Source organism: Phaethon aethereus (assembly GCF_964289735.1).
Source record: "Phaethon aethereus genome assembly, chromosome: 7".
In the NCBI taxonomy this organism is placed as follows: Eukaryota; Metazoa; Chordata; class Aves; order Phaethontiformes; family Phaethontidae; genus Phaethon; species Phaethon aethereus.
In genome coordinates this window covers 12,483,000-12,504,801 of record NC_138583.1, presented here as the reverse complement: position 1 = coordinate 12,504,801, position 21,802 = coordinate 12,483,000, and the positions used below count along the sequence as shown (strand labels likewise).

The following is a 21,802-nucleotide window of genomic DNA, read 5'->3' as shown; positions in this document are numbered from 1 at the left end:
ATTCCTCTATGAATTTCTTTCATATCAATTAATGAGAAGTTCTACCAAAGGACAGCTGAATACGTCTGATTGGCAAAAGCACTCTGCACCTAAAATGTCGATCACAACTGTCGTGAATCAATTTTCAAAATAACTCTTCACATTGAATGTGAAAAGCTTTCAGAGTTTCAGTCACTCCTGTTTCTTTGGCTCCTAGATGTTGAACTTCTGAAAAGCCCTGGCCTTTTGTCTCTCACAGGGCGTTCTCCTGAGTCCTCTCCAATTTGTTCAGCTTTCACTGATTTCAGTTTGAGCTGTGCAGGAGAGTGCAGCCTCTGATGTGCGGTTCTGAACATATATAGGTGACTTTCATTGGTGTTCAGGGTTCGGTATTTGAGTTCTGACAGGTGTGATCAGATAATACATTCTGAAGTGATGCTGGCTTCATTTGCTTTTCTGCTGTTGAGTATCAGTTGATGATACCATTAGGTGGGCTGTTTTTGTACATTGTTTTTACAAACAGTGGTTGCCTGGTTTGGTTTTAAGTCGTGAGGGCAAAGACATACTTTACTATGTAAGAGTTTTGCAGCGAGCAAGCAGTTCTCTAATAGTGCATGGTATTTTGCTAATAATGCACTATTTCCTTTAATCCTTTAAATATATTTTATCATGATATGGACTAGTACTTGTGTGTTGTGATTTCAAACTGATAAAGCATTTGGAAAATGTGAACAACGTTTCTGGAACAAGGTCACACTTCAAAAATTAGTTTTGGAGTCACTGGCAGGGAGTCTGCTTATTTTTGGAGGGGTGACTCTCTCTAATTTCTTTCTTGTACGTTTCTGAAGCTTGAGTTCTTGTTTCTACGCGGTTGTGGACGGGATGTTGTGCTCTGCTGATACGGGGAGAAAAGCAATCTGTTGAAGGATCTGGTGGTTTTTACCCACAGGCACATGTTTCACAGGAAAGTCCTTGCTGAGTTAATATCATGTGAGCAGGAAAAACATTTGGACCATCTCTCACTCATAACAAATTCAGCTACCTCCATAATCTGGCTGGGAAGCCAACGGGTGTAAATGATGATGTTTTGATGCATGTTCTGCTTTATCAGATTTGTTGTTGAATCTGAAGGATAATAGAAAAGCTCCAAGTATTCCCATATCTGTAGCACAGTTTTGCATTATATCACGATGCAATCAAATCCTTTTAAGTGGTACTGGATTAAATAAAATTTTGTCTGGCGCAAAATGGCTAAGGGGTAGCTGCTTGAATAATCAGCATTCAGAACGCGAGTGCTGGTTAATACAAAACTGTCTCTGTAAATGCAATAAAATATTTTTCATATTTTCATTAAGTTTTTGGGTTTAATCATAGATAAATGCGTGCAAACAGTTCAAGTAAGTTTAGGACAAGACCCCTGTTACTATTTTAGAAAATAAAATTGTAATTTTTAGATATCTTTAGGTTTCTGCTCATAATTTATTACTAGAATTTTTAAGTTCAATTGTCCCAGCAGTCTCCCATGGCTAACATCAACTTGTGTTCAGTTAGCACCGACAAAGGAAAATCTCTAGTTTGCATTAAAAATTAATATGTCTTGAAAATTATGATCTTGAAAACTATGTCTTGAAAATATGTCTTGAAAATTATGTCTAAAAATTAATATCTCTTGTTTTCTTTACAAATATTGACAACTTAAAAAAAGAACTACCTTCAGCTAAGGCTAAATCACAACAAATGCTTGCAAGTAATATTTAATTTTCCACTTATTCTCCCTTAATGAATATCTTGCTAGGACTTGGTATCTTTTCCCGCTACCTACCTTTCTTGTACGTCTAAAAGCATAGGAATAAAAATTTAAGGTTATATGTTTTTTTAAGATGCGGGGTATAGTGAGAAAACAAAGTCATATATAAACTATTCTGTGTGTAATTTTAATTTTTTTGCAAGACCCTTCCTATTACGGCTACCGCATAATTCTGAAATATCAGGAGGGAAGCACTACGTGATGCCCTAAGAACTGCAGGAACCCTGGTTATACTGTGTCATTGTAAAGATTTTGCTATTGACTTCACCGAACACAAAATCAAACTCTATGTGCTATTAAATGACCTTTTATGATACCTTCTTTATAGATTGCAATAGTGATATAAAAATATATTGTAAAAAGTGTTGGGGTTTTTTGAGAAGGTTTTTTTTTTGTAACTGGAGTTGCATTGTCAGGGGAAGTCCAGTCGTTTGCAGTTGGCATACTTCTGTGTAGTGCATTTAAAAGTGGAATCAGTGATTTAAAATAAGCGTCTCCCTTTGGTGCTTCAGGAAGTCAATGGTTCTCAGAGAAATTGTCAGTTATAAACGGATAACAAAATAAAGGAAAAGCTAATTTGCACGTTTTTGCTAAATCTATAAAGCCGGTAATGCCCAATGGTAGTCAAAATAGGCAGTATTTTTAAAAAGTCTTTCAGTGTGGAGGCTCTGGCATTAAACCAAATATGGCATCTTAAATATTCCTCCTTGATGAGGCACTAAGTAGTTGCCATACTGAAGTTAATAAGTGATTGTCACTATGTAGCTACAAAATTTGGATGCCAGTCCGCTAGTGACTTCAGAAAAGTTCTCCTAGGTCATTTTTCCCGGTCTCTCCGGAGCAGCTAAGGCTGTCCATGTGGAAAAAACGTTTGTGATGGGGTGCGTGCAGCGTGGCTGTCACTTAAAGATAGCACGTAGAACTTGATTTAGTTGGGGTGTATCCAGTGAAATCTATTTCTAACGGCAGAATGCTGAGAGGGAGAAGGGAGGGGTGGGAATGGCCGCTGCCGTCTGCATGGAAACAGCGGCCGTGAATGCCGCTGTTTCCCAGGATATTTTAAATCTTGCATTCTCCCTTTTTCCTGCGTTTGTCCTTTGCAATTCCAGGTTTGTAAATGTCAGATCACAGTACCGGAAACAATGGATCTGGTAGCCTTGAAGGAGGAGTTAGTGTTTATAGTGTCCGTATTATGCCTTGACGATCATTAAACAAAATAGCTATGATAAGCCATCCTGTGCTGGTAGACACGTGATAAAACAGATGGAAGAGACAGGAACACAAAGTCACTAACGCTGCTTTAGACCCTAACAAAATAAAATAAAATCCAAAAACTTCCTACTCTTTTTTTAAACCTTTCCGGATGACGAATATTTTTAACCAACTCATGCTTCTAAACAAAAAAAATTGAAGCCTTCCTTTGAAATGCGAACTGAATTCTTGTTCTTTTGATCAAACAATGATATCTGAGACTTGGCAGTGGTATGTTCGGTTTTGGAGCATGGGAATCGTGCATAAAGCTTTGTTGATAAAGTAGCAAGAAAAATAGAACAAAAGTGTGTAGAAATTCTTTATTCCAATTGAGCTGGAAAGATTCCAGCAGAAATCAATAGCCCCTGCTGCTTTTGCATGAAACACCTGGACACTTGGCAATTAAAAAAAAAATTAAAAAGAAGTCCTTAAGGGATTATGGATTATCGGCATTTAGGTACTGAATTCAAGGATAGCTGAATGCATAAGAGAAGTTCCCTTTTGTTTACCTATAAGTGTTTGGGTCTCTTACCCATGTTCAAAGACTAGAACTAAATTAAGGGATCATACTAGAAGTTTTGTGAATGCCTAGGTTTTATCGATTATTTTTAAAGAAATTAAAAAATCAAACTTCACTTCATTCAATAGAATGATGGATGCTTAGCAGGCTTCTGAAGCTGTGAAGGACAATTCCACCTTGGAAAAGTCAATTCAGTGCTTGGTTAGGAGTCAAAAAGAGAAAAAAAAGTGCGTTGGGGGAGAAGCAAATCAGAAAACAGGTTTTATTATTTACGAGAAAAGGAATCAAGAAAACCGTATAGTGTTTTCCATTCTTTTGTTCTTTCTGTAGTTCTGTTTAGAACAAGTTTTTAGTTTTCATTTTTTCGGTAATAAATGAAGCTATAACAGTCTTTGTTTCATCACGAGTTAAACATAAAATAACATCAGGATCATAACCTTTCAGAAAACTCACATGTCCTGTACGTGAGTATATCCAGCAGAAAATACCCACAGCTCTAGGGAGATCTAGGATATCAATTACTAATGCAGCTCTGGAGCTTTTGAGTGTTAGTGGATGACCTTTGTAGCCAGGACAGCCGATCTTTGCAGACCGGAGATCCAGCTGTACGCAAGACAGGTATTTCCATGTGCATTAACCTGGTTAGACTTGCACAAATCTTCCCAAGACAGAAAAGGCTATAACTTAAAACTGACTTTTGATGAGGCCGTATTTGTTTAAAAAAAAAAAAGAGAAAGTTACAAATGATTGTGTACTTCTCAACATAAGGAATGCTTTCCAAGGCTCTCAGCATCGTTGTTACCTACAACTGTTGTGCTTAATTTGAAAGACCAGACACAGAACTCAAAACAATGTAAGAAAAGCCTGAAATCATGTCTAAGTGGGGGAAATGAAGCATCACAACTCATGCCTGTTTTGTAAATAAAACAGATGAGGCTTTGAGGGGCGTGTTTTGACTCCAACCCCGCATCGCTTGGCACGGGAAGAGCACCACCGACTCCTCTGGAAGCGTCAGAAATGCCAGTTCCGGACGGCTGGCTTGCTGCGATGGCTGGCCATGGTTTGCTAACAGTTTATATCAACGGGGAGGTCCAGGGTAATTTCCGTTAGCACTCAAATCAAGCTACGCTGAAGCTGTATCTTCAGTGGCACTTTTGCCGGTATGAAACGTCACACGCTCAGTGTGAGCTCTGCTTTGACACTGCTGAATTGGCAAAAGTTTTTGCTGTGGACTTGATATAATTTTGAATAAAGTCAAACAGGGCAGCGATTAAATGATTAAAACAAAACAGAACAAAACCTCTGAAGAATACATTTAACCTAAAACTTTAAAATGCTGACTTTGACGAGGTGTTTTTGAGTTAGTTGTGGTAGCAGAGGAGTGTCCTGCACCTTAAGCACTGTGCTCTGAGAATGCAGTACACCACTGCCTCAAAGACACGCGTTGTGATACTGTGCGTCTCCTTAGTCTTGCCCTTGTACTTTGGGGACATCTCGGATTACTTTGGTCGGTGTAACGCGACTACCTTCATAAAGGTATCTGACGAATTGTGTCCTCGGAGCACGCTGACAAACAGAAGGGTTCTGTTCGCTCAAGCTCTATCGAGTTGCTGCTCATCGGTTTTAGTTGCCTTTACGTAATTATTGCAAGTGCTTTCAAATACTATCTTCACTTTTCCTTATTTGAGAGAGAAAAATATCATATCTGATTACTGTTGGTTTGGTTTTTTGCCTGAGCAACTTTTAAATGGTAATTTAACTGCTCCTGTGTAAAAATGACCTTAAAAACGGTAACTGGGCTACCTTTTTTCTACGTAAAGGTATTTTTGTGACATAAAACCTGATCATTCTTGAAATGTCAACAGCGATATGCTAGTCACTGTTTGCATTTACAAACATCTTGTATTGTTTCTAAAATTCAGTTTGGTACATCTCACTTCAGGGTTTGCTCGCAGTCGTGAAAAACATCGCGGTTTCTGTATAGCCTGCACCTTTTTCATAAGTGCTGCTGTCGGGGAGAAAAATGGCAAGACCTTTCATTCTGAATCTCCAAAAGCATTTGAAAGGAGGTTGTTTGAGGTTATTCCCAGGATTTTTTTCCCTCCACTGAAAACTTTGAACTCAAATATTCTCTCTTTTTGGACCTGAAACGACACAATCTATGGTGCGTTGCTTGTGTTTAAGCAATTGTTTTGCGGCAATTTTTGCGTCTGGTGAATCAAATTAGCCTTGTCCTTAGGTTTTTGTCTTTGTTTTTTCTTTCACCGTTGTGGATTTTATGGGTGGGATTTTTTAGGATGTTACTGTATTAACTACTGTTCCTCATTTTCCATGAAATAAGTTGTGTATATTACTTAAAACCATATTGCAGTGTACTAATATGATTATATTGTTCTGGTTAAAGAATACAAAGTAGGTGTGTTTACATTTTGGAAGGGATACTCTGGAAATTGAAATTATACTCAATTTTGCTGCAGTCTAGTTGATTTTTCTGCCAATATTTCAAATTATAAGACTCCTTTTGTGAATCTTTTTAAGAAGCTTGATTGCAAATAGTATTGCAGTCACACTGAAGTTTTCTTGCCCTGTGCTTTTGGTGTCTGCTAATTAGTCTGTCTTGATCAGCTGATGTTGCTGAGATGTATTTGATCAAATTTATTTAACATATAGTTTAAGAACATTCAATATTTAGCTTTACAGCATTTATCTCCTTTTTTTGGTTTGTTTTCTCCGTAGATACTACAACGTATTCCACTGAGCGATCTGAGCACTTTAAGCCATGCAAGGACAAGGATCTTGCATATTGTCTCAATGAAGGGGAATGCTTTGTGATTGAAACCTTAACAGGATCACATAAACACTGCCGGTAAGTCATTTGCGAAGAAGTTGCAGAAAAAGTCTTCGGTCCACGGGAGACAGTGTTAGAAAAAATAAACAGAGTTAGAATGTTATAAAGCGATGGAATTTGCCTGCCATTTGATTGCATCCCTCACAGTTGATGCTTTTTTGCAGTATTTATAAATACAAATATGGAAATACAAAAAGGAACATTTTAATTACTTTATAGATAAGAAAAATCTTCAGTAGTCTGTTTTCTAATCATATAAACAAGTAAGAATCAATGTTTTGGTTTTTACATCGTAAAATCAAATGTTCCTCTACATACAACAAGCATTGCTTTATTCTGAGTGCTCAGAGTAGAGCTTTAGCAGTAGCTGTATGCGCTGCTCATTGAGAGAGAGAGAGAGTTCAGTTAGTAGTTTTAAGAATTAGGCTTTCTTAAGTTTTGTTTTATGACTGAAAGATAAAATGGGCCATCTGAACCTGCTATATAGCTGTTGTATGGTTTTATACTCCTGAACTTCTGTTAATGTCTAAGACCATCTTGAATATATTTAAAAGAATATCAGAAAAGAAAAACAGCTCACCAAATGTAATTATTCTAGATGTAGTTTCAGTAACAGGGAGTGATATGCAGAAGTAATACTGTAACATCTTCCTAAAGATGAGAATTCAAAAAATCTCTGAACTATTCAAACAATCTTTTAAATAGAAGTGGTCCAAAATGAAAAGATGTGCTTGTGACGTTTTCATTTACTCCTAAGATATCGTATTTGGCATACAGAAGGTGTATCTAAGACACTTATATGCCCAAGTTCTAAACTGAGTGTCTAAATATGTAGATATCTCTAATACAAATAATAAAAAGCACCTAAGATACTCAGAAGCTTTCCTGAATGATTTGGGACTTAAACTGCTGAATCCCATTGAAAGTAGGGGAAAAAAAAAGTCACAAAATATATGTGCCTGGTTTGAAAGTGGAAATCTATAGATTTAAAGATTGATGCAACTCTGCTTATAATCAGAAGAATTTATTTTATGTTTTCTTATGGCATGCTTCTTAAATTAAATATTACGAGTCATGAAAAACAGAAAAATTATGACTTTTTCAACTTTCGCCAGGAAACTTTACAGTGTCATGAGCTGTTAACAAGGGAATTATATCACTCAAATATTAAGCATTTTTTCATTGTCAGAATATTCAAACTAGTCAAAACTGATCCAAATTAATAGCAGTGAGAAACTTATATATAAGAATTTTTAATTAGGCTGGTAAATTTATTAGCTAATGTCTTTGAACAGTTTTAGTAATACATATGGGTTAAACTTTTAAATATCTGCTGGAGTATATCTCATAGGAGAGCTGTCTTGTTTGCTTGTTTGACTTTCAAGATCTTTCCTGTTGTCTGTCTTTGCCAAATTCTTGTTTATTTGCTGTGATTCTGATCCTGCAGTCTGACTAACTGTTACAAGCTTTTCCACCCAAGCTTTTCCCCTTAACTAAACAAGCCAGAGTGCTGAGTTTTTATTCTCTACAACAGACTAAAATTTTTTCATCGCCTTCTCTTGTGTTATTCTTCCATAGAGAAATCCAGGTATCATTTGTGAATCTGTTGGCTCCTGTGTGTAACAGATTTGCATTGATTGTACAAATTTCAGGCCTTGACACATTCTCTGAGAATTAAACATCTCCTTATTTCATTGGGTACTTTTGAAGTGTGCAACACAAAAAGATATGTGTAAGGCAATAAAAATTCATATAGCAAGAGAAGAAACATTTTAAAATTTAAAAGGTGATTAAACTAGTTATAATGCTTTGTTTAATTCTGTAAGAATCTTCAACACCGCAAGCAGCGGCTTGTTCACAATCACTTTTATGATACTGATAAGTATGTCATTAATGAAGAGAAATCTTTTAATTTGACCTTCAAATTCTGTAGCTGTACCTTGATAGCAGACTACATTTCACTTTGTCAGGGTCAGTGCTATAGTGAGGGGGATGCAAGTGTGTTTCTATCTGTAGCCTGGAACCATGATCTGAAATAGCAGCTAGAATGTACACATATAGAAAAATACAATATCGATGTACTGTATTTGTCCTCTAACTAGAAAAAAAGTAATTATCCCTGAGAATGAAAGGGTTATGGAATTCCCATTGCAATTAAAAGAATTATTTGAATGCAGAATTATGAAGACTTAGAGATTGAAATGATACTTTGTTCTTAGAATCAAGCTGCATTGTTTATTCTCATTGGGAATTTGATTTTGCATCTGTTCTGGGAACAGAGCACCAATTTACTGAAATGGGAATTTGCCATGTGGAACAGCTGCAGATAGAAGACCTTGACGTAGCAAAAAACTTTTGTCCCACTTTGTTAGGTTTAAAGAATGTTAGTAGATGATATGCTTAGGCAATTATGCAGTTGTTCTTGTTGTATCTACATGTTTAAGGACAAATATGCTAATGATTGCTAAAGCAAAAAAAAAAAATTATAGAAATTAATAAATATTTGAGTTACATCCTGGACCTCTTCTGTATCCTCATGAACCGTACTGTCAATCCAAACAGCTCAACTGGCAGTTTCAAGCACCTTTTAGAGTTGACAAAATTCTTCACACTCTTGCTGGACAAAGGGAGGAGATGAGCACATGGTGAACTCCAGCAGTCAGTAACGACATTGGCAGCTGGATGTTGTAGAGCACTGGCTCTCTAACTGTTTTCCGATTTGTGATATAATGTGCCTTACCTAGTTTGGACCTGTAATTGTGGAGAGTGGGAGTAGCGTGCACCCTTGGTAAAGGGCCAGAGAGAGGCCGTGTTGCAGAGACCGCTGGGAATACAGTAAACGAGGAGGTCTGAAGCAGGCCTGCTCATCTATCTTCCATTCTTAACCACCTACGGAGGAGGTGTCCTGAAGTCATGGCGTTCTATTTAGCTTAGTTTGACAACTGGAGGAAAAAAGAAATAGGAATCGTTGTAGTTTCAAATTCTGTAATTCCATTTTTGTTTGAACGTCTACATTTTTACTCGCTGTCCCTTGGTGACAATTTGCCTGGGCATGCCAACTGGCAGAGTTCTCCCACATGGTTAGGTAACAAACCCGATACACTGGATGTTGTTTGTGCTATTTTAAAGGTGTGAATTCAGTATTTATTTTTGTGAATGGTTTAACACAAGCTTGTTTCAAGGATAGGATAGGTCAACAGTAGGGAAACTTCATATTTAGCTTCTCCATATGCTGAAATTTTTTTCCCCCTGTTGCCTTCTTGACAATTTAAGCTGAATGGTGAGGGTGCTTTTAGTTGTTATTTACACAAAACAAATCAAGTACACAGTCAACACTGACACATTGGCATTTAACTGGGTATTACATAATGCAGGCTTTAAAAAAAAGAAGTTTAGGCTTTGTACAATTTTATTTCAAAGACCCTATCTGAAGTCACTCTGGGTATTTAGTGGTGGGTTTTTTTAGCATGAATCCTTCTACATTTTTTCTTTGTAGTCCCTTAATTTTCTTCTGATTACCCACTTAGGACTGGAAAACACTGGAGGAATGAATGGCTAAAACTTTTGAGGGTAGAAGAGGATTGCGTTGTTAAATTTCTCTTCTGAAAGTAGCTTTTCAGACTATTGTGTATGCACTGGAAATCTTGGCATTGGCAATGAACTCTAACGTACTCTTTATAGAATTGAGTGTGTTGGATGAGATATTCCTTTTGTCCTTTGTTCCTGTGCTTCATCTCTCCTTCTCGAAGCAACCAGTATAAAAACTGAGTAAGGTTTCTAACAATGGAGTGAAAGAATACTGTGCAAATGCACAGTAAACAGCCCATCATTCCCAGTTAATCAAGTTACGGCAGGTTGTACGTATGAATCCAAAGAGCACTACTGTGGTTACTATGCCAGCGTTTTCAGATTTTATAGGACAATCTACTTGTGATGTATCAGTCTTGTTCTGATGAATTTTGAGCTTGGTGAGCTTGCCCATTACTATGCATAATGTTTTCCATTTTTACACTTAATTGATTTTAAAATTCCAGCATTGCTTAGCTTTGTTTAAAAATCTGTTGTGAGACCGGAAGGATTGAATTCCCTTTTAAAGAAAGTCCAGTTTGGATAAATGTTTATATACTGTCAGGTTTTATTGCGAGTCTTTTGCATAGTAGTAACTGTCAGTAAAAGCGGGAGAAAGGGATCAAACCGCTAGAACTTCAGAACAACTCTCGGCATGGCATATGATACGTGCACTTAACCATAACTTTAAAATCTAAAAAGATAAGAATATCCTTTACCTGTTTTAGTTACGTGGCTTGTTATCTAGGCTTTTGCAGTCTGACCTAGGCGTTTTAAAATACCAGCTACTCCATTTCGTGTGCTCCCCCCATCTTGTATTACAGTGACGCTTTTCCAGAGCGCTTCTGAAACGTAAGTAAAGCAAACCCAGAAAATTATTCATTATTGAATAGCATTGAATAAATGAAACACTTTGTTGATGTCGCACTATTACGACGTTAGTTTCATCAAAAATAGGCCATTGTGTTAAGCTCACCGTGTAACATACAGCTACAAAAATTTAAAGAAGAAAGCTGTGCTTAAAGTTTAGGATACTTTCCATGCCAAGGGCAATCAAGACGCCTCCTGTTGTAAAAAATATTGGCTTATGAGCATAGCTATAACACATATATAGGTTCTGTTTGCATAGTTGCACACATCATTAGCTGGAAATGCCATTTTTACTTTCATATTTACTTTAGAAAAGCTGGGGTGAACTTGAAATACCACATTAGGTAGCTCCAAGCTGTTGTTAGGCAACTATATTTTAATATAGGTATCACATTGCATTATCATTATATCACCTGCTTATTCAGCAGTGCTTTTACAACTCGTGGTTGCCTTCAGCAATGCAGTTGTTTCTGCTCAGTCAGATGAAATAGTCTGTGTACCTAAAGTGTTGTGACTGTGATACTTTTCAAAACTTCAACCTGTAAGAAGTGAGGAAGCAGAAATTCTGGCCCAGAAGTCTGTCAAGTGGACTGCGCATCCCAAGGGTACAATCAGCTCGGCTTTATTCATAAACTCAGGACAGTGCTAGTAAACAACAAAGAAGTAAAAGCCTTTATTTCTTTAAGTAATATTAGTAACAAATCTGCAATTACGCTACTTTTCCTTTTTTAAAGTGGAAAACCTCGTGCTTTTATTGTCTAGTTCTAGATATTTCTTTTCCTTCATACAAAAAACCCAAACCACTTCTGTGCATTCTCTTTCAAGCTCCTGCCTCTTGAAGTTACAGAAGAGGTTGCATGGCTTTGCTGTCACATACCTGTTTTACCCGTTTAAACATTTTTAGATAAGAACCATGGGAAAAAAATGGTTTCCAAACCTCAGAATGAAATGGTGTAAAGCCTAAGACATCTATAGAATTTGTACTTCTTACCTAGGGTATCGTAACTTTTTTCATATTACCCAATCTTATATTATTTTTATAGTTTGGTTTGAAATTGTCTGTAATCAACATATAAGATTTGAGCTCATTTAATTAGAATCAAAACTAAATTATTTTGTCTAAATACTGAACTTTACCTGCATCAAAGCAGTACTTCCTCAGTTATCCATACTCACCCGTTTCACAGAATCATTAAGGTTGGAAAAGACCTTTAAGATCATCAAGTCCAACCATCAACCCAACACCACCATGCCACTAAGCCGTGTCCCAAAGTGCCACGTCCACACATTTTTTGAACACTTCCAGTGATGGTGACTCCACCACTCCCTGGGCAGCCTGTTCCAATGCTTGACCTAATAGTCCTCTAAAATTAAACCCCTTCAAGTCTGATATTATGGTAGAAGAATTCAATAAATAGATTTTAAATTTAAAGATTGAGTCTTTTAGCATCCTCCCCAGTGAACTAGTGCAAGAACATTCTATGTGATATGCACACTAAACATGGCTGCATTCAATAACTTCTTATTTGTGTTTTCATAATGTAACATTCAGAAGATAAAGGCTCTCGAGAAAGCTTCTTGTCGAAGTACTTTAATTATCAATTAATTTTCACAATCTCAGCATTCCACTTTACCGTGGTTTTTATTTACAGATTTTCCTCTAGATTATTGCATTTAGCAGATACTTACCTTCTTCAATCTTCTGTAACTTCTGCAGAAGAAAATACTTTCAGCTTGAAAAGAAAAAAAAAAAAAGAAAATTGAAAACTCCTAGGAAGTTCAGGTACTTGCAAATATCTGCAAAACTGAGTGTTTTAATGCAGCAGTGTAATGGTCTGTATTTCAAATGCCATGACAGAAGTTTCCCTTAATGTGTTTACAAAAACTCACCCTTCACACTCAGTGAAGTCTTTGAGTACTGCAGTACGTCGGTGTCTATTATTGTTTTTACTGTTCACATAGTACCATTCCTTCAAGCAGCTCTCTGCACCAGAAAAATCACTGGCAAATCACTATCCATTTATCCCTCTTAAATGTTTTCTGAAAACAAGTTTGTATTAGTCTTATTATTTGGGGGAGCATAAACTAATTTCATGGTAAAAAGAATAAAATAAAACTTTGTATTTAGTGGTAGTTTTAAGTTTCTGGTGACATGCTCTAGTCTGTATTCTGAGTATTTCAGGTTTTATTTGCTTTCTACTGAGCACCTTAAACAGGCTGGATTTTCTAATGATTTCCCTTTGAAAAACTTTGATTACTAAATATAATTTCCTGGTTCCATTTCTATCTTTTGAAGTCATGAAATTAAGACTCCTGCTTCAGGTTATAATGAAGATGCACTTCTTGAGTCAGAGGAATAAGGTAAAAGCCACAATACTGTACACATAAAATGCATGCCCAGATATTTAAAATACACACTAATTTAACTTAATTCACCTGTGATTCATTTGATTTAAGCAAATATCCATTAAAATAAAGTTTCATCTTGTTTGAAATGCTTATTCAATTTAACATTCTTGAAAGAGTTTGAGGAAGAAGAGGAGGTAAAGGAGAAATTGGGTAGCTATGGATCCAAAGTTAATGTTGAAGCTTAAGAGAATATATATATATATATATATATATATTAAACCTATGTCAGCACAGAGGACTGAAAAAACTGGGGAATTCAATTCTCTTTCCCAGAATACTAAAAGACTAATGAAAATCCATTTTCAGTTAACTTAAAGTATGGCAAAACATAGTTACAGGCTTAGCATATCCCCCTGCCTACTTTTTTTTTTTAAGCCACAAATGCGCAGATAATAGCTGTCAAATCAAATGGTGTTAATTCTTTCACTTATGTATATACACAGGTATTTCCCAAACTTAAGAGAAGTGTAATTTCTTAGAACAACCAGTAAAGTGAGCGAAACAAAAATATTTCTGGAAGCTTTAAGGAAACTATTGTCTCTTTCTGGAGGACTGGAAGAGAGAGAGACCCACTTCAGCTCCCTTTGCATTTGGCAAGATCGCTTCAGTTGGTTGAAATAAGAGGTGGGCTATAAATTTGAATTTCAGTAGAGAGAAGTGAGAAACTAAATAAAAGATGAAGAGGTATATTGTGAAAATTGGAAAAAATACAAAAATGGTAAAGTCCTTCTCCTGCAAAGGAATATTCCATCAATTTATAAGAATTGGGGTTTTTTTGCCTTGCTTTCCAAAACCTGCCCGTGAAAAAGGGATTGTATAGCTTTTATAGTACACACAAAGTGTTTGTAGAAAAGAAAACCTTAAAAAGCATGGGTGCAAATATCGGTGGCGTACGTTGCGTGTGTCTCAAAGCTAACGCGTGCAAATATTCTGCCATCAAACTCTGCTTTTAAATTAACTTGGAAATGAGTTAGGGTTTTTGCTGTTGTTGTTCTTGCCTCCCTTAGGCAAGAAGGAACTTGTGAAGTGCGTAATGCAGACATCTGAAACCTCTCATTTAAATTCTCATCCTTGCCAGTGGCTAAGTACACTGAAAGCAGTAGCATTTCCCATCTAATCCGATCTGCAGACATTCTCCCACAAGATCTGCTGGGAAAAGTCTTGCTAGGAGAAGAAATAAGCTCTGGACAATTGAGTCATTTGAGTAGGAAATGCCAACGATCTCAAAATGCTAACTACCAAATCTTTAATTCACCGGTACTCTAGATCTTTCTAAATGAGAAGAACAAACAAAACCACCTGTTTGCTCTCTCCCTTCCTACTGTCTCGACGAGGAGGAGGGGAAGTGAGGCCAAAATGCGTGGATTCTCTACTGTTATGAAAACTGAGGTATCTAAGGTTAGACGGGCAGGTCATATATGCGTTACGTTAGAGATGAATATTCTGGTTCTTATCCTGTACCCATTGCTGTAGTATTTAGGAGTGAATGGATCATGTGAATCCGAAACATGTTCCTTGAATTTAGTCCAGTGCAGACAGGGCTCTGCCAACAGTATCTAATAAGAGGCAGATTTATATAAAGTGTATTCGGAGTTATCTCCGGAAGGTTGTAATGAAACATCTTTTGGGCTGTATTTGTGCCTTGTCGGCCACTCGGTTAGATAGCAAACTGCAGTTTTTACAAGAATTCCGCTGTTGAAGGCAGCTAGTATCAGAAGCCTAGAGTAATAATGTGACTCCTATTTGATTCAGCATACAAATTTTAGGTCGGACTCCAGGCTACTTAGCATAATTATGATGAGCCAATGATATCTTGTAATTGCATTATTAAAATATAAAGGACAGAGGAATGCAAAAGTATGAGGTTATCTCTGGAATTACTTCTGAAGGGCCAGCCTCTGCTACAAATGAGTAAGGCTGTATAAAAATTAAGTTAAAAAACAGCTAACGATTATTGTTTGCCTGTTTTGCAATCTGGATTATTATGGTGGACATCATGGGAGATTACTGTCAGTAAAGAACTGGGGAAAGCAGTTTTGCCTGACATGAAGCTTGTTGAAAGAACAGAGCGAAGGATATGTTACTGCCTTTAAACTCCGTTTCTTTTAACTCTGCTGAAATTGCAACTCGTGGAAGCAGATGTTTCGAACTTAAAAAGCAACTATCTATGTATTTCTTCAGAATTTGTAAGGAAGGAGAATGTTAATCAACAGTTTTGAAAATGTTTTAGATACTCTGTCTTGCTGTTTACATCTCTTTCCTGTGTGACACCTCAGGTTTATGATGTCATGTAGATGCACAGCTATGATGGGAAAAAGTGAGACCTGAAGGGATTATAGTTTTGGAGGTTTTATACAGGGATACTATTCCAGTAAATAAGAAAGATCATTGCTTTTTCCCTTAAATCTTGATATTATTCAAGCAAGTTCAATCCACAGTAGACAATGTAGAGACAAAACGGCATTGAGATCCTCTTTCTTCAGAGTTTTCAATTATTTATCTTTCAGGTACAGTGTCTGGTATAGTCTAGAGCAGAATGTTGTTGAAAGGGTATTTATATATTTATTTATATATATATATTTATATATTTAAACATATACTTTATATATTTCTAATGCCTTGCTAGGCACTCAGTGTATGAAATTAAGTATTTCAAGGACTTTGGATCTTGAAAATAGAGAGACATACCATAAAACATAAAATATTGCAGAAAACACATTTCTGATGTGCGCTATGTAATGCTATGGCTGTTGGAAAAGGAAGATTTATTTCAGGCTGTGATAGGACTGTATATATGATTTTATAGTTTATACCTCACCATGTAATTATCAGAATTACTTCTAAGTAGGGTTTGTTGTTATCTGAAATGAAGATGCTGGTCGCTTCTAAAAGTTAAATATTCATAACTGGTTGTACATTTAGTTAATTATGTCCTAGACAGATTTCAGTAGGAATACTGGAGTTGAAAGACATTTGAGATTTCCATTTTGTGTTACATTAGAATATATTTTCGATAATTAGTTTAAACAAACTGATGATGTTACAACTGCCTACACTTCTCTTTCCCTGTACTTCTCTGTTCTGCTCAGTCATGGCAATCTCAGTTATAAGTGACTTCTGCATATTTGGTTATGTGTAGCCATCCATTTTTCCCTCTTCTTTTTGTGTCCCTAATTTTGTGCAAAAAAACTCAACTTTAGGAACAGTAACTAGGATAATTGGACTTAATCTGATCACCTGTCATCTCTTGTGGCCTTATGCCCCAAAAATCAGAAATTTGATATTAAAGTTGTCCAGCATGAAGGCAAAGGAAAAAATATTGGTAGTAATTTTAGGGGAGTGGGGACTTGGAGGGAACTTATCTCAGAAATGTTTTTACTTTGAACTGCAGAAAATAGAAGCAAGATCCAGAGGTTTGATTTTTTTTTTTTTTTTAATTACACTATACATTTTGTTCTTGTTTTTGCAGGATGGAATCAGTTACATGATTTTTAAATATCTAGCCTTTTTTCTATTTCTCTACAGGTTCCTCCCCCCATGCTTTTTTCATTTTTCCTTCAAATTAAAATTGGACCTGTGGGAAATGCGAAGACATAAGTTTGTTATTTTGTCATCTTTCAACTAAAAAAACCCCACCACCACCCCCCCTCCAAAAAAAAAAAAAAAACACCTAACAAGGCTTTTCGTTTCTTTGAATTTGTAAACCATAAAGGACCATATTCCTGCATTGAAGAATGGAGGGAAAAGAGGAAAAAGAAGAGCAGAAATAACTGTTAGTTTATGGTATAAAATAAATTTCTGATTTGCCAAGACTATGTAGGTCTAGTATAGAAGTAATTTGAGAAAAAGTTACAAATTGAGTCATGAAACCTTGGCTAGAAACGCTCGAGACCTTTGGTGTCTTTAAGGCCATTCTGGGTAGAATGGGACCCTTTCCCGGTGTCTCGGGCTGTTTCAGAGTCCAGATGTGAACTCCTATTTTTATTACGTATTTATTGAAACTCATGGGTATCGGTGCCACAGCATATTACGAATGTCCGTGTGCATTGAACCAGAGGTGAGATTTTGAAGACCAGCACTATGAGAACATGTCTTGACAGGAGCCATTATAATAGGCATTTCTCTTAAGTATCTCTGATTAATACTGAATCTGCAATTTCAATAAGGGGAATATTATATTATTAGAATCACTTTGGTGTTTAAAATTAATTGTTGATAGACATAGAAAAGCAATACATGGAGTATGTACCTGAGGCATAAAGCCAAGAAAAATTGGTCTTCACGATGTACATTTGTTATGGCTTTTTTTAGTCTTGTTTTCAGCTATCACCATTAATGGGAATTTTTTTCTGTTTAGAGTTCTGTCATCTTTGATAGATGTCTAATAGAATCACAGAAAACTGGCCTCAAAAAGGATCTGGGGATGTCATTCATGGTCACACAAAAGCAGTGAACCCAGATTGCCTGGGAACATTATAAAATCTGCAATACATTTGGGTGATCTTTTGTCTTTCCATTGGAAAGATTTTACTGAGGTCAAGTCTAATGCTTTTTTAGCAGAAGTTCAAGCCTATTACTACTTGTTCTGTTCAGCATGGAAACCTTACCACTTTCTGTGTAACTTCTTTTTACAGCTTGTTTAAATTTATCTTTTCCTCCACACAATATGCCTTCCTGGAGGCTAACTTTTGAGATAAGACTGGAAAAGTGATGCTTTTCAGATCTTGAATTCTGCCACTTCGAAGTTTAGCTAAGTTTAGCTCATGAGACTGGTTTTACAAAGGATTTTATATCACTTTTGGCGCAGAAGATGAAGACTGATTCAGTCTTGTTAGTCGCTGCTGGCTGCATCCGTGCAGGCTGGCCATGTAGCTGTTGTACTTCTTTCTGATTTCAGGTGGCCTAACTTTGCAACCATACCTCAAAGCTTACGTTGAACTAACACCGCTTACGCAGTGTAGGATCAGCTGATGCTGTCGGCATCACTCAGGTGGCTAGTCTGCATAAAAGTGCTTATTCATAGGGGAAAAAGAAGCTTTGCATTCTCTTACCTATTCCAAATTGGAATGCTAAAAATAACAACGATGGGGTAACGAATGACTGCAAGCAATAAAATGCCTCAGAATGTTTTACTCAAAAGCTCTTGGGAATCAGTTTTATTTTATTAAATGAAATTGTCTTCAGTGAAAATCTGAGATTATTTCATCAATTTCAGCTTCTGTATATTGAACAGGCTTTTCTGCTTGGTGTCCATTCTGTCCATTCCCCCCGCCCAGTTCTTTTTTTTGAATCAAAAATATTTTGTTTTGTAGAAGGAGAGCCAAGAGCATTGTGACTGTTAATTAAAATTCAGTGGTGACTGTAATACTGGTGGCTGTATTTTTATAATAGAACTCTAAACCATCAAACTTTAAAATCCCATTTTTGTCTGATAGGCGAGACGATTTCTTCTGCACACCATTAGCTAGTGAAAGATTCCATCTGTGTGGGAAAGAAAACAAACAAACCAAAAATGAAAACAAAAAAACCCCCAAACAAGCAACTATTGTGGAATGACAGAAAGAGGACAAAAGGCAGAATCAAAATACTGCCGCCTTCTAGCTTCTCACTAACCTCTTAAAGCACACAGATGTGAAGGGTTCTTTTGTTCCCTCCAAAGGTATATTAGCCACAGGAGATGACCTGCTGTGACCTTAGTGCTGTGTGTGCTGCTCATCTGTTGTTTCCCGAGGTGATTGTCCCTGGACTAAATTCATAACTTCCTGTTGCATTTTAAATCTCCTTTAACACAGAATCAATTCCCATGGGAAGCAAACCTGAGGATCCCCATGTATCGTGGCATCCTATTTTCTGTTGCGTAGCTTAACATACTGCTTGTGATCTGTGAACATGCTGTGCTAGATCACGTACCAAACATTGTAATTGAGCAAGTTAGGAGAAAAAAAACCCCTACAAATAGGTCTGTATATACACTATGGATGCTTAACACTTGTTGGAAAATCCTTACGGTGTAAGGTCATCATTATGTCTGCTGAAAAGTGCCATAAGACTCAGCAGACCTTTAGTTGGGTCTTTAAGCCGAGCTTTAATTCTGAATAGAGCTATAATATTTCATTTTACATGTATATTTTAAATCTCTGAAGAGTATCACAATGAAATTAATTTAAATTATGCTGGTTTTTTATCAGCAGTGATTTTTGAATATGAAATCTAGCTTTAAAGTGCTGTTTTTAAATTCTGTATTTTGAACACATCACTAAATGTTTTCTGATTTATTTTACTCTTGTTGGAAGGTGCGAAGGAAGCACTGGATATGAAATATAAGTTGCTTATTAAATCACCATGTTCTTCTAGAAAGCTGACCAAACATGAACAAAAACTTGGATTTACCGAGTTATGGGATTTACCACTCTTGTAGCTTTGAAATAAATGCAAATAGAAAATCCAATCTCTCTGCACAGATTATTGCATTTATAATTATTGTCTCTGCTGATGTTAAATCTGAAAGGAAGTTTGTCCTGACCTCATCAGGCTGCTGATGTATGCTGCTTCCTGCATACCTGTGAGGCGGTATTTCTGAATATCCTTTATTCTCCTGGCAAGGACCCGCAAATGCTGCGGTTCCCTTCCTGAGCGCAGAGCAGGCGCGGTTTAGGAGGGCTGGAGCCGGTGTGTGAATTTTCTGCAGTATTCAGCTGATTTCAGTTTTCCTGATCAAGGCTTTCTGACTTCGTGCTGGAACAGCAATAATGCAGTAATATGAGCAAAATTTAAATTGTCTAATAAATCATAAACTTTGAGTGCACAATAAGTCACTGCGTTTCTTGTTACAACAAGTGGAAATTGCATTATTTTAATTAGCCTTTACACCTTGAATGGAAAAGGAAACCCTGTGATTAATTGCAAGGAAATAAAAAAAATTACAAATTTTGTAAATTTTTTTGGTAAATATTTTTGTAAAAAGATACAAAGATTAAAACTAAAAAAAACCCAGTACATGAAAACTCAAGATCTCCATTTGCAATGTCTAGCTTTCATGGTAACAATCTTTTGCTCTTGGAGCAAAATATAGTGAAACAATGAAGGTTAGACAATATTAAAATTTCCCTATAAATTTTGTTGCATGTGGGTAATTTTAAACATATCGGCATATTCATGGAATAAGTTTGAATTTCATTTTTTATTGGATATTCTAGTCAAGTCTGTAGTTTCTGGTTTTTGGTTGACTACAATCAATTTGAAGTCTGAGGATGAGAGGAAATGGCCTCAAGTTGCGCCAGGGGAGGTTTAGATCAGATATTAGGAAAAATTTCTATATTGAGAGAGTGGTCAAGCATTGGAACAGGCTGCCCAGGGGGGTGGTGGAGCCACCATCACTGGAAGTGTTCAAAAAATGTGTGGACGTGGCACTTTGGGACATGGTTTAGTGGGCATGGTGGTGTTGGGTTGATGGTTGGACTTGATGATCTTAAAGGTCTTTTCCAACCTTAATGATTCTGTGATATGAAAAAAGTATATTGCTATTAAAGAAATGGTGACAAGAAGAAGACTGGGTGTAAGGTATAGTGTGCTTGGAACCAAAAAAAAGAACATTCTGCAAGGTATATTTTAAGACATGCTAGATGTTTTCTCCAAACCGTGTAGGACCGTGTTTTGTTTCTAATGAAGTGTAATCTGTATTAAAAGCCTTAGTATTTTGATGAGAGCTATGTTTATATGCGTCTGACGGAATTTATTGTCACTGTGATTTACGTTTAAAACTGTCTGAAAACCCTTTTTCTAACTTTGAGTTTAAACTCTAAGCTTGCTTCACCATCTCTTCATGGGGCAATTGAATTCTCTGTGCAATACCTTTTTTTAGATTATATACTTGCTAGTTCTTTCATGATAAGCATCTGCTTTGAGTGCAGTACTTGAATGACTGAATAAATCTCAACAGCATCATGGAAACCAAACACTTTTCAAACTGAGCAGGTAAATACTGTATAACTAAAGTACTGGCTAACTGGAAAGGCTGAAGAGATGGTAGCTTGCATATTTCTTAGAAAACAGCAGTACTTGGTCTTTTTAGTATACGTACAAGGTCTTTGCCACAGGCATTTTGTTTGTCCCTTTCCCATTCGATGATGCTTCATCCCAACTTCATGTGGCAATTTTATATTTTTTTTAAAGAATCTTACCAAGAAAAGGGAAAATAATATTTTTGTTTGTTTTTATAAAAAGTTTACTGAGGACAGGAGGAAAAAAAATTAGAAATGGAGTGAAGCCTCAGTTTGATCTTACTGGCCTCAGGAAGATCCCTGGTGATAAGCCACATTCCTTTGGCCTCATTTCGTACAAAAATATGTGAGGTGTTTTTTTTCCATCCTTTCTTTTTGTTATTTTGATTTTGAAAAGTAGAAGCTAGAATAATAAATACAATCTTTAAAGTGAAGGTGAAGGGGCTGGAGTTGGTGGGGTCACTCTGGCACACTCTTCGATGCTGTAGAATGGAACTTGGCGGAGGGGCTGCACTTAAGTCATGCTACTCGTTTACTCCTGCCCTTCTTCT

At 36.5% G+C, this 21,802-nt stretch overlaps 1 protein-coding gene across 2 annotated transcripts in view; it reads left to right on the top strand.

The window, feature by feature from the left end:
* The window catches only part of NRG3 (neuregulin 3), a gene marked incomplete at its 3' end in the record, with an annotated part of 410,289 nt that overhangs the window by 168,360 nt on the left and 220,127 nt on the right, over positions 1 to 21,802 (top strand). For both annotated transcript variants that reach the window (XM_082002522.1, XM_082002521.1), the window contains exon 2: positions 6,294 to 6,423. In XM_082002522.1, coding sequence (XP_081858648.1) covers positions 6,294 to 6,423 — 130 coding nt within the window. The remainder of the gene's footprint in view (positions 1 to 6,293; positions 6,424 to 21,802) is intronic.